This window comes from Mobula birostris, chromosome 11, assembly GCF_030028105.1.
Source record: "Mobula birostris isolate sMobBir1 chromosome 11, sMobBir1.hap1, whole genome shotgun sequence".
NCBI lineage: Eukaryota > Metazoa > Chordata > Chondrichthyes > Myliobatiformes > Myliobatidae > Mobula > Mobula birostris.
In genome coordinates this window covers 97,588,645-97,602,364 of record NC_092380.1, presented here as the reverse complement: position 1 = coordinate 97,602,364, position 13,720 = coordinate 97,588,645, and the positions used below count along the sequence as shown (strand labels likewise).

The window sequence follows — 13,720 nt, the reverse complement described above, 5'->3', positions numbered from 1 at the left end:
CGATACTTCACAAATCAACCAACTGATTCCAATGGCATGGAAACCACGACGATTGGAGCTGATGGATTTGTTGCAGCCTTCATCCGCCTTCACAGCCTTTGAATTCGAAATAAGTTCATTTGCCTGTTCCACCGTTGAGGTCTTGGTTGGATTGTTCTTTGTCAGGGACCTCACCCTCGACCTTACCACCATGGGTGACCCTACCAAGAGCATAGTTCCAGATGGCATTGCTCTCGGGATCACAGGACCATACAAGTTCCACCACCACGACAAGGTGACAATCCATGGAGAAGAATACGATCATGGCTGATTTGGCCATGGACTCATTTCCACCTACCTGCCTTTTCTCCATAACCCTTAATTCCCCTACTATGCAAAAATCTATCCAACCTTGTCTTAAATATATTTACTGAGGCAGCCTCCACTGCTTCATTGGGCCAAGAATTCCACAGATTCACCACTCTCTGGGAAAAGCAGTTCCTCCTCATCTCCGTCCTAAATCTACTCCCCCCGAATCTTGAGGCTATGTCCTCTAGTTCTAGTCTCACCTACAAGTGGAAACAACTTTCCTTCCTCTATCTTATCTATCCCTTTCATAATTTTATATGTTTCTATAAGATCTCCTCTCATTCTCCTGAATTCCAGCGAGTACAGTCCCAATCAACTCAATCTCTCCTTGTAGTCTAACCCCCTCATCTCTGCAATCAACCTGGTGAACCTGTACCACATTGAAAGCCAGTATATCCTTCTTCAAGTAAGGAGACCAGAAATGCATGCAGTACTCCAGGTTGCAGCACAACCACCCTGCTCTTAAGTTCAATCCCTCTGGTAATGAAGGCCGACATTCCATTAGCCTTCTTGATAGCCTGCTGCACCCGCAAGCCAACCTTTTGTGATTCATGCACAAACACTCCCCAGTCCCTCTGCACAGCAGCATGCTGCAGTTTTTTACCATTTAAATAATAATCTGATCTTCCATTTTCCCTTCCAAAGTGGATGACCTCACATTCACCAACATTGTACTCCATCTGCCAGACCCTTGCCCATTCACTTCACTTATCTATATCTCTCTGCAGACTCTCCGTATCTTCTGCACAATTTGCTTTTCCACTCAACTTAGTATCATCAGCAAACTTAAATACACTACACCCGGTCCCCTCTTCCAGCTTGTTAATGTATATTGTGAATAGTTGTGGGCCCAGCACCAACCCCTGCGACACACCACTCACCACTGATTGCCAACCAGAGTAACACCCATGTTTCTCAACTCTCTGCTTTCTATTAGTTAACCAATCCTCTATCCATGCTACATCACTCCCAACTCTATGCATCCTTATCTTATGGTTAAGTCTTTTATGTGACACCTTGTCAAACGAACGCCTTCTGGAAATCCAAGTAAGTAATGTCTATCTGTTCCCCTCTATCCACTGCGTTCATTATATCCTCAAAGAACTCCAGTAAGTTTGTCAAACAGGATCTGCCTTTACTGAATCCATGCTGCATTTGCCGGATGGGTCCACTTCTTTCTAGATGTCTCGCTAGTTCTTCTTTAATGATAGCTTCAAGCATTTTCTCAACTATAGATGTTAAACTAACTGGCCTATAGTTACCTGCCATTTGCCTACATCCTTTTCTGAACAGTGGTGTGACGTTTGCCATCTTCCAATCTGCTGGGACCTGCCCAGAGTCCAGAGAATTTTGGTAAATCATCACCAAAGCCTCTACCTTAACCTGTCATTTCTTTCAGTACCCTGCCATGCATTCCATCAGGATCAGGGGACTTACCTATCTTCAGGCCCACAGCACTACCTCTTTAGTGATAGCTATTGTATCGAGGTCCTCACCTCCCATCACATCCATAATATTTCTCTTTGGGATGTTAGATATGTCCTCCACCATGAAGACTGACACTAAATAGTCATTCAAAACCTTCGCCATTTCCTCATTACCCAATATCAATTCCCCCTTCTCATCCTCCAAGGGACCTACGTTCACTTTAGCCACACTTTTCCACTTTATATAATTATAAAAACTTTTACTCTCCATTTTTATACTTTTTGTTAGTTTATTATCATAATCAAGCTCCGCTTTCTTTATTGCTCACCTACTGGTACTTTGTTGCTTTTTAAAGTTTTCCCAATCTTCCAGTTTCCCACTACACTTGGGGACTTTGTACGCACAAGCTTTTAGTTAGATACCTTCTTTTATTTCCTTAGCTGTCCACTGTCTTTGCTTTTAACTGGAATATACTTTTATTGAGCACCATGAAAAATCTCTTTGAAAGTCTTCCACTGTTCCTTAATCATCCCGCCATATAGCCTGTGTTCCCAGTTTACACTAGCCAAATTCTGCCTCATCCCGTTATAGTCTACATTGTTTAGGCATAATACATTTGGTTTTAGATTGAACCCTCCATTTGTATGAGAAATTCAGTCATACTGTGATCACTCTTTCCAAGAGGATCCCTAATTACAAGATCACTAATTTTACCTGTCTCATTGCACAGGACCAGATCTAAGATAGCACATACCGTTGTAGGTTCAGTACATGCTGCTCAAGAAAGCCATCACGGATGCATTCTATGAAGTACTCCTCAAGTCTGCCTTGACCAACTTGATTCACCCAATCTATGTGCAAGTTAAAATCCCCCATGATAACTGCTGTTCCATTCTGACATGCCTCAGATATTTCTCTGTTTATTGCCTGTGCCACTGTAATGTTATTATTCGGTGGTCGATAGATAACTCCCACTGGTGATTTTTTCCCTTTACTATTCTTAGTCTCTACCCAGATGGATTCAACATTCTGTTCCTTCGATCTTATATCATCTCTCACTATCGCCCTGATCTCATCTTTAACTTAGAGCGCTACCCCACCTTCCTCATCTTCCAGCCTAGCCTTCCATATTACCTGATATCCTTGGATATTTAATTTCCAATCCTCTCCACCTTGCAACCACGTCTCTGTAATAGCCAGTAGTTTAGCCACTGTAATTCAATTTTGAATCATCGTAATGATTGAATTTTTAGATCATAAAAAATAATTTTCTAGTTGGATTAGGCTTAACTATTGTATCTTGGTGACCATAAATTTAGGATCTTCAAAGGAAAATCACTAAAAGTAAGACTAGTTCTTGCGTACGCGTGTGTGTGTGTGTGTGTGTGTGTGTGTGTGCACGCTCGCGCACAATGATATATTCACTGTGTCGCAGTTAGCTCTGATTATAACAACTATCCACTGTGAATGGTGAAGTGTATTTGTCTGTGGTGAAAGCTCTTATTGTCAATAAACTGTCAAAATAAGTTATCGATAAAGAGTCTTTTCGTTCAATAAAGTGTTGTCCATGGACTGTACAGATCAGTACGTAGTTTTCAATTCCCTGGCTGTGGCATTTACTGAAACCAGTCAATGTTATCATTCAGTGTCAGGGAGGATCCATTGTTTGATCCTTACTTCTAGAGCCAAGCATTATTTTAGTCTCATTTGAAGAATGCATTTTAAGAATTTTCTTGAGCTTTTGAGTGTAAGGGGACAAAGTGCACGTTATCCTGCCCAATTCTTTATCTACTGTTACCTGACCCAGTTTCATGTTGAATGTTTCTCACATATTTTTCTGGTCCATGATGTTGGCCAATGAATTAGACTTGGCCACCATTGTTCAGGTAAAGACAAGTACAGCGACTTTATTCAACTCTCACAATGAATTTTCTCTAGTTTAAAACCAGAAAATGCTGGGAATACTCAGCAGTTCAGACATAATCTGAGGCTACACGAATGTTTCCAGTGCTTGGAGAGACACAATACTTTTGCTTCAATTGTAATCTGTTTATGAACAGGCCCTGGACTTTCTGGAGGGAGAAAAGGTGGAAAGTTGCTGGGGCACTGCTGTTGCTAGAGATCAGATTTTTCTGAGTGAACAGCAATATTCCCATATTGTTCTTGGTGGAGGCTATAAAGGCATGCCTGTGGATTTACTAAATAGGCAAGAGAATTAGAATGAAGTCATGTGCCTGAACATCCCAGCCCCAAAAATATATTCAGGCAATGGCCAGCACTTCCAAGAGAGTTGCAATGTCAACTGACCTTAAATGGCACAAGAAGCTTCTGAGACAGAAGAAATTGTTAGAGTCATAGAGCACTACAGCACAGAAACAGGCCCTTTGGCCCATCTTGACCATGCTTACCCAATCTTCTGCCTCATTCCATCTGCCCAAACCTGTACAATATGTCCCCCCAAACCTCTCTTATCCATGTACCTATCCAAATTTCTCTAAGTGTTACACTTAAACCCATATCTATCCTGATGGCAGCTCGTTCCAAACTCACTCCACTGTCTGGGTGAAGAAACTTCCCCTCTGATTTCCCTTGAATATTTTTACCCTCAAATCTATAACCTGAGGAGAAAATGCTCTGGGCACAGGGCTGCTAACCCACAATAGCAATCCAAAGAGGCTGATCTGGACAACTGGTACAAAAGTGCAGTTTCCACAAAATGCACAGAAATCTCCTGTAATTCACTTTCAACTGCAACTCAAAGGTCCATGACTTATAAGCCTAGTAATTACTCTGAGTGCTGTGTCATAAATACACCACTTGTACTGCACTGCAATCAAAATATTTCTCCCCAATTTTTGAGAAGCCATCAACCCAGTTAAATAAAAAATCTTCACAGCCTCTTGCCTGTTTTTATAATGAAATGTGATACACACACATTTGAAATTGGGCAAAAGGTACCTTAATTCCCAGCTACAGACTTGATCGCCACAAAAATCAGTAAGAGATTGCACAGTGTGTGCTTTGAACGTATTGGCTAAATTCTTCACACATTGCCAGCTCAGTCCATGTCATTTTTCAGAGACAGACACTGGAGGTTTATTTGGCCATTTCTTCCCACTGAGAGTGTTATACTTCTAAACTCCAATCACCTTATTGAGAGGAAGACATCTTCTTATCCAGTCCCCCAATCCTTTGGCAATTCAGACATCGCCAGCCAGATGAGCTGATCATTGTACCCATTTTATATTTAACTATGGTAGTGATGCACCATCAGTTACTCCAAAAGACTAGAAGTAGAGTAAATACTGAAAGGCTTTTATTAGCAGTAAAATGTGATCTCCATCATGCTGAGTATCTGCCCCTGGACTGAGGAGGAGGAGCAATGGCGCAATCGCCTTTATTCAGGGTTCTGTGGGAGGAGCCACAGGAGCAGTCAGCGGAGGGGCGTGTCCAGACAGGTAACCCAGTTACAACATATATATATATGGTTTACCACAGGTAGTGTAGAGGTTAGCACAACACTTTGCAGGCAACCTGGGTTCATTTCCTGCTGCTGTCTGTAAACAGCTTGTACATTCTTCCTGTAAACAACAGGAATTCTGCAGATGCTGGAAATTCAAGCAACACACATCAAAGTTGCTGGTGAACGCAGCAGGCCAGGCAGCATCTGTAGGAAGAGGTGCAGTCGACGTTTCAGGCCGAGACCCTTCGTCAGGACGCATTCTTCCTGTGACTGCGTGGGTTTCCTCTGGGTGCTCCAGTTTCCTCCCACAGTCCAAAGACATACCGGTTGGTAGGTTAATTGGTTGTTGTAAATTGTCCAGAGTGATTTGGCTAGGATTTGATCGGGTGATTGCTGGCGGCATGACTCAAGGGGCTGGAAAGGCCTATTCTGCGCTGTATCTCAATAAATAAAATAAATATAACCTTTAACTGTTGTCTGCTCTCCATTTTGTTACAGATAAAGATGAGTGTGCGAATGGCACACACTACTGCCATGCAAACACTGTGTGTGTGAATGTGCCTGGATCGTATCACTGTGACTGTCTCCCAGGATACACCAGAGTTGATGACTACTCCTGTACAAGTAAGAGCAGTTTAGGAAAAAAAAAGATTCACAGAGCAGATAATTTTTCAGAGAAGAAAGGCATTGATTAATATGCTTTGGAAAGCCACAGATTTGGAGAGAATTAAGCATTTTTTCCAAGAAAGCCCCTCATTCTTCTTTTGTAGATCACTAGGGTACATGAGCCCATTTCATTGGACCCTGCGAATGCTGAGTGTACTTAATTTATGTTATCCTTCAAAGGTGGTGTAGAAAATGATACGATTTAGAATTTGTTTCTGCTGCTGTTGAGCAGCTATTGTTAGAGTTTAAATGAGCAATTTTGAATAGAGTACTTTAATGCTGGTTGCTTGTGTTGGCTGAGATGGTGGTTTCTCTTTAATCTGAAGCATTTCATTGAAGGATAGAACATGACCCAAGCATTGAAGGGAAGACACCTTTCTGCTACTGCAATATAATTTCACTATTTCCATTATCAGTAAGCAGAAGGGAGCCCCAAAGCATCGTCTGTTACTTCTGCCTGTTTATCTGTTGCCATGGAAGGAAGAATCTCCTGCTGTGTGTTGCCAACTGAGCATGCCAAGAGAGTTGAGGCTGAGCACTCTCAGTTAGTTGAGGAGGGTGTGTATGGGAGGTGTCAATCAGTCCAGCAGTTGAAAGGCAATGTTAAATGAAGTCTTATTCATTATTCAATGTGTGAAATGAGCGCTGCATCTTTAATGGAGCCAGATCATAACAGCGAACATGCCGTGAGAAAAGATGCTAGATTTAAAAAAAAACTTGGCAAGTAATTCTCAATAACAATTCAATTGCAAACTTGACATGAAAGCCAAATGAAAATAGCAGTGACGTATTCAAAATCTTTCTTTATGTTTTGCGCTTAACATATTTCCTGTTACGTATTTTCCCTGCACATTTGTCATGAGCTCCTCCACATCACCCTTACCTTAATAGTGTAGATGTAGTTGTGTGGCGTGTGGCCAATTGGTTAAGGCGTCGGTCTAGTGATCTGAAGGTCGCTAGTTTGAGCCCCAGCTGAGGCAGCGTGTTGTGTCCTTGAGCAAGGCACTGAACCACACATTGCTCTGCGTCGACACCGGTGCCAAGCTGTATTGGCCCTAGTGCCCTTCCCTTGGACCACATTGGTAGCATGGAGAGGGGAGACTTGCAGCATGGGCAACTGTCGGTCTTCCATACAACCTTGCCCAGGCCTGCGCCCTGGATCTCTTACAAGACGCAAATCCATGGTCTCACGAGACTAATGGATGCCTATTATTGCTATTATTTATTGTTACTATTAGTCAATAATTGTCGACAACAGGCCACTGACGAAGTTCAGCACCAGACCATATGCAGCCTAAGACAATTTTCAATGTAGAAGGTGTAGACTATCCATCTGTATGAACTTTTCTGCAATGTGGTTTTACACATAAATGTGCAGGCCCCCATGCACAGTATTAGTTCTCAAATACACCCTATCCTTATTATATGCGAGGGATACGTTCCTCGAAGTTGACGCATAATGTGAAATCGCATAATGTGAATAATTGTTTAAATGGAGAAAATAGGGATGCGTTCCAGAGGGCTCCCTAAATATGTTTTATCTGTAATTTATTCACATTTTTATACCAATACGACACAAAAGCAGTACCACAAGGCAACATTTGTATTATATTTAATCAATTTAAGGTAATATTCAATGTTATAAATCATAGAAAGTTAACATCTGAGGGAGTACACCAGGTGTGTTCGCTCCGGGAGATGAGTGGTTGTTGTGCTGTTGGGCAGCCTTACATGGATAAGGTGGGTGGTTGTGGTCGTCAGGATAATATCAAGCACAGCAAGGGGTGAAGGAAGACTCACAGAACTCTTAGAACTGCCGGCAGCAGAAGATTACAGCGATTTGCATAAAGTGGTGAGGGTTGTTTCCTTGGCAGCATTTTGTTTTTTTAGCATAAATTTGCTTGTAGGGAAGAAGAGTTGACAGCAGGGAATGACTGAAATGCTGACTCCGTCCTAAACTTGGGTCCATGTCCATCACCATTTGTGCCAAGTGTTCCGACTTCAACCGTTCCCTCACCATTGGTGAACTCCCGGGATTTTCAAAATCGTCTGTTGCTTGCAGCATCTGAGAGATAGTTCGCGGTAAAACAAAATATGTACACCTTGAATGTGGATCATACCGGTCGAGTGGTTGAATCAGCGATGTTGTGCAGCGGGAAATGCACTGTTATGTTAGGATGAATGCTGTCCAAATGTTTAGGATGGGCTGGCGCATTGTCAAGGAACAAAAGAACTTTAAAGGCAAGATTCTGTTCCCGGCAGTAGCATCCCAGAGCTGTGTTACCTTCAGCTGATGCCGCGCTGTTTATAATTTCCAACATTTTTTCAAGTGTTAAAGCAGTTCTCTGCTGCTCGGCTGACGGCCCAAGACATGACATTGGACGCTTAGGAGGCATAGTTAAATATTTCAAGCACAAAGTCACTGCACCGTAAATAAAACCAACAAAGGTTTAAGATTGCGCATCCACACCTTGCCAAAACCAATGCGAGAGTGGCGGGAGAGAGATTGTGAGGCGCGCACAGCTGACTTGTATTGGCGGGAAAGCGGTGCTTCTCGTCCCAACAGTGAGACTGTGAAGCGTGCGCACGTGACTTGTATTGGCGGGAAGGCAGTGCTCCTCGCGTAACTGTGAATTTTGGATGCATATAAGGAGATGTTAGTAGAAATAGGTTCCTCGCATAACTGTGAATCCGCATAGTCTGAAGACGCATATAACGAGGAGAGGGTGTATTACTTATTTACTATTTGCTGTTTTTTGTATTTGCACAGTTTGTCTTCTTTTGCACACTGGTTGCCTGTCAGTCTCTGTGTGTAATTTCTCCTTGATTCTATTGCATTGAGAAACATAGAAAACCTACAGCGCAATACAAGCCCTTCAGCCCACAATGCTGTGCCGAACATGTACTTGCTTTAGAAATTATCTAGGATAACCCATAGCTCTCTATTATTCTAAGCTCCATGTACCTATCCAGGAATCTCTTAAAAGATCCTATCATATCCGCCTCCACCACTGTTGCTGGCAGCCCATTCCACAGACTCACCACTCTCTGCATAAAAAAGTTTACTCTTGACATTTCCTCTGTACCGACTTCCAAGCACCTTAAAACTGTGCCCTCTCATGCTAGCCATTTCAGCTCTGGGAAGAAGCCTCTGACTACCCACACGATCAATGCCTCTCATCATCTTATACACCTCTATCAGGTCACCTCTCATTCTCTGCCGCTCCAAGAAGAAAAGGCCGAGTTCACTCAACCTATTCTCATAAGGCATGCTCCCCAATCCAGGCAATATCCTTGTAAATCCCTTCTGCACCCTTTCTATGACTTCCACATTCTTCATGTAGTGAGGTGACCAGAAATGAGCACAGTACTCCAAATGGGGTCTGACCAGGGTACTATATAGCTGTAATATTACCTCTCGGCTCCTAAGCTCAATCCCACGGTTGATGAAGGACAATGCAACGTAGGCCTTCTTAACCACAGTCAACCTGCACAGCAGCTTTGGGTGTCCTATGGACTCGGACCCCAAGATCCCTCTGATCCTCCACACTGTCAAGAGTCTTACCATTAATACTATATTCTGTCATCATATTTGACCTACCAAAATGAACCACCTCACATTTATCTGGGTTGAACTCCATCTGCCACTTCTCAGTCCAGTTTTGCACCCTATCGATGTCCCGCTGTAAACTCTGACAGCCCTCCACGCAATCCACAACACCCCTAACCTTGTGTCATCAGCAAATTTACTAACCCATCCCTCCAATTCCTCATCCAGGTCATTTATAAAAGTCACAAAGAGAAGGGGTCCCAGAACAGATCCCTGAGGCACACCACTGGTCACCAACCTCCATGCAGAATATGACCCGTCTATAATCACTCTTTTCCTTCTGTGAGAAAGCCAATTTTGGATCCACAAAGTAAGCTCTCCTTCGATCCCATGCCTCCTTATTTTCTCAATAAGCCTTGCATGGGGTACGTTATCAAATGCCTTGCTGAAATCCATATACACTACATCTACTGCTCTACCTTCATCAATGTGTTTAGTCACATCCTGAAAAAATTAAATCAGGCTCGTAAGGCATGACCTGCCTTTGATAAACCCATGCTGACTATTCCTAATCTTATTATGCTTCTCTAAATGTTCATAAATCCTGCCTCTCAATATCTTTTCCACCAAATTAGCTTTCACTGAAGTAAGACTCACTGGTCTATAATTTCTTGGGCTATCTCTTCTCCCTTCCTTGAAAAAGGGAACAACATCTTCAACCCTCCAATCCTCCAGAACCTCTCCCATCCTCATTGATGATGAAAAGATCATTACCAGAGGCTCAGCAATCTCCTCCCTCACCTCCCACACCTCCCACAATAGCCTAGTACATCTCATCCGGTCCCAGAGACTTATCCAACTTGATGCTTTCCAAAAGCTCCAGCACATCCTCTTTCTTAATATCTACATGCTCAAGCTTTTCAATCTGCTGTAAGTCATCCCTACAATCACCAAGATCCTTTTCTGTAGTGAATACTGAAGCAATGTATTCATTAAGTACCTTTGCTATCTCCACCGGTTCCATACACACTTTTCCACTGTCACACTTGATTAGTCATATTATCTCATATCTTATCCTCTTGCTCTTCACATACTTGAAGAATTCCTTGGGGTTTTCTTTAATCCTGCTCACCAGGGCCTTCTCACGGCCCCTTCTGGCTCTTCTAATTTCATTCTTAAGCTTCTTCCTGCTAGCCTTATAATCTTCTAGATCTCTATCAATACCTAGTTTTTTGAACCTTTCGTAAGCTTTTCTTCTTTCTTGATTAGATTTTCAACAGCCTTTGTACACCATGGTTCCTGTACCCTACCTTCCTTTCCCTGTCTCATTGGAACGTATCTATGCAGAACGCCACACAAATATTCCCTGAACATTTGCCATGTTTCTGCCGTGCGTTTCCCTGAGAACATCTGTTCCCAATTAATGCTTCCAAGTTCCTGCCTGATAGCTTCATATTTCCCCTTACTCCAATTAAACGCTTTCCTAACTTGTCTGTTCCTATCCCTCTCCAATGCAATGGTAAAGGAGATAGAATTGTGATCACTTTGTTTTCTTTACTTTTTGTTCTACTACAAATGCCGGCAAGAAAATGCATCACCAGGTAGTATTTGGTGATATGTATGTACTTTGATAATAAATTTACATTGAACTTTGTGTTTTGAATAAGTACGCACATGCACATGAGCGCGCACACGCGCACACACATGCATGCATTCTGTTATCTCATCTTTCTCATGCACACATTCATATTTTCTCAAATGATCTCTTATGCAAACTCTCTTTCACATACCCACACGCAAATACACACTTTGGCTCCATTCAGCCTAAACTGAGGAAGGAATACTTTTTAGGAAGCTGATTGACAAAGAAATTAACCTTAAGCAACATTAACAATAAGGTCTTGTACAGACAATCCATAAATGTCAGATGCAACTTAGCTTTGTTGGCACCATTGCTAATCATTGTTGCTCCATAAATGATCTTTCCCTTATGTGCACTTAGACCATGTTCCATTTAAGAGAATCATTAGAGATGTTTATAAGTTACTGGTGCATTTAACAATCAGACTGATTGGTAGTTGTATTATAAGGCAAGTTTCTCAATTCCATTTGGAACTTGAACAGTATGAGTGCACAATACCTTATGTATCCATTGTAAAGAGAATACTGATTCTTCGTGTTGTGCGTATATTTGTGTTATGAATGATAATCTGGATATTCCTCAATTTGTTGTTTGTGACGGAATGCTGTACATACTTAGCTGTGATCCTTTTTGCATAACCACAACAATTACAATTTAACTGGAATCCATTGGTTGTTAAATGTTCTGTGATGTTTTCCTGACAATTTAAGAATCATAAAATCATTGAATAGTGGAATTATTATGGCACAGAAGGCCACTTGGCCTATTTAAGTTGGCTCCTGGTGGAGCAGTCCCATCTGTCCAATAAGGCTTGCATTTGATTTTCTCTCCCAAGTGTTTTATCCAGTTTCCATTTGAAGGCATGCATTGATCCTATGCCAAAGTGAATCCACACTCTGAGTTCAAAAAAAAGTTTTCTCGTCCTGTTTCTTTTGCATCATCTGCCTCCATTCCTTTCGCTTTGTATGACTCTTGGGCGGTGGGGGGGGGGGTGCCATACTAGCAATTTGCGCATCACTTTGCAATATCAGCGACAGGGGTTTCTGCTCACCGATATCTGTAAAGAGTTTGGATATTCTCCCCGTCAATGCGCGAGTTTCCTCTGGGTGCTCCGATTCCTTGCCATGTTTCTAAAATGTGCGGGTTAGCATTTTAATTGGTCACGTGGGTGTAATTGGACAATGTAGGCTTGTTGGGCTGGAAGGGCCTGTTACAATGCTGTGTCTTTAAATTAAATTAGGCAGCATGGTGGTGTAGTGTCTAGCACAACGCTTTACAGTACCAGTGACCCAGGTCAGTATCCGCTGCTGCATGTAAGGAGTTTGTACGTTCTCCCCGTCGCTACGTGGGTTTCCTCCAGGTGCTCCAGTTTCCTCCCACAGTCTAAAGATATACCGGTTCAGTGGTTCAAAGGTTCAATTTAACATCAGAGAACGTATATAGTGTTCAACCTGAAATCCTTAATTATTGCAGATATTGGTGGGTTAAATGATCATTGTAAATTGACCTGTGATTAGGGTAGGATTAAATCAGGGGATTGCTGGGCAGTGCAACTCGAAGAGCCGGAAGGGCCTGATCCATCCTGTATATCAATAAATATAAAATAAATAAATGTAAAAATGTAAAATTCTTTTTTAAAATAGGTAAAGCTTCCCTGTGTTTATCTCTGTCAAATAACCTCTTCAACTCTCTTGTCCCATAGAGAACAACATCAGATTTTCCAGTCTAAGGTGTCACTGAAATCCCTCATCTCTGAAAGTATTCTAGTAAATCTGTCCTTCATCTTTTGGGGATCTTCATATCTCTCCCAAATTGTGGTCACTCCATTCGTGAGCCTGCTTCTGTCAGATATTCAACATAAGTATGATTTTTTGTTTCCTTCATCCTTCCCTTTCATTCTTCTGCTACCCATTCCACCATCCCATTGTTGCCAGGTATAAAAATTAGAAAACCGTGGGATAGAATTGCAATGTTGCAGGAATTAAAATAAGCAAGGGACACTAGAAAAGCGAAAGCCAGGAAAATGCAGTTGAGGCATGACTTCGATGAAATATGGTCAGCTGTCAACACACATCAGTTCCACGGGCCCCTTGGTTAATGGTGGCGACCCATGCCATAAAAAAAGGCTGGGAACTGCTTTAGGACAAAGTGGCAGTCTCATTTTTTCTTCCATTTTTTAATGTTTGTGCATGAATATCAGTGCTGAATAGGTTTGCTGCTCTGTTGCTTAAGTATGACTTGTGATTATTGGTCAGGGAGATGGGGAATATGGGCCATATTATGGACCTTCTTGAGATCTGCCGTGTTTTTGGCATGTGTGTGCAAGGGGAGCAGTATATCCTCCCATCATCTGCTGTGATATAACCCAGTTGAACAGTATTGGCACGTTTATACATAAATCTTTGTGCCAAAACTTGTTTTTATTTAGATATACAGTACTGTGCAAAAGTCTTCAGCAAATAAGTATAGGCAGAGTACTTAAGATATTTGCACAGTACTGTAGTAATCTTATATAATGCACTGGACTGCTGCCACAAAAAAAAATAAATTTCATGACACATGTGAGTGATGACAAATCTGATTCAGATATGGGGCTCTATTGTGGACTGAGAGTGGGAAGGGG

General features: G+C 42.0%; 1 protein-coding gene across 5 annotated transcripts in view; it reads left to right on the top strand.

Moving 5' to 3' along the window:
• The window catches only part of LOC140205268 (protein kinase C-binding protein NELL1-like), a 1,028,119-nt gene that overhangs the window by 566,320 nt on the left and 448,079 nt on the right, over window positions 1-13,720 (top strand). For 3 of the 5 annotated variants that reach the window (XM_072272741.1, XM_072272739.1, XM_072272737.1), the window contains one exon: window positions 5,738-5,863. The exons of the other annotated variants lie outside the window; for them this stretch is intronic. In XM_072272741.1, the coding sequence (XP_072128842.1) occupies window positions 5,738-5,863 (126 nt within the window). The remainder of the gene's footprint in view (window positions 1-5,737; window positions 5,864-13,720) is intronic. 5 annotated transcript variants of the gene reach the window in all.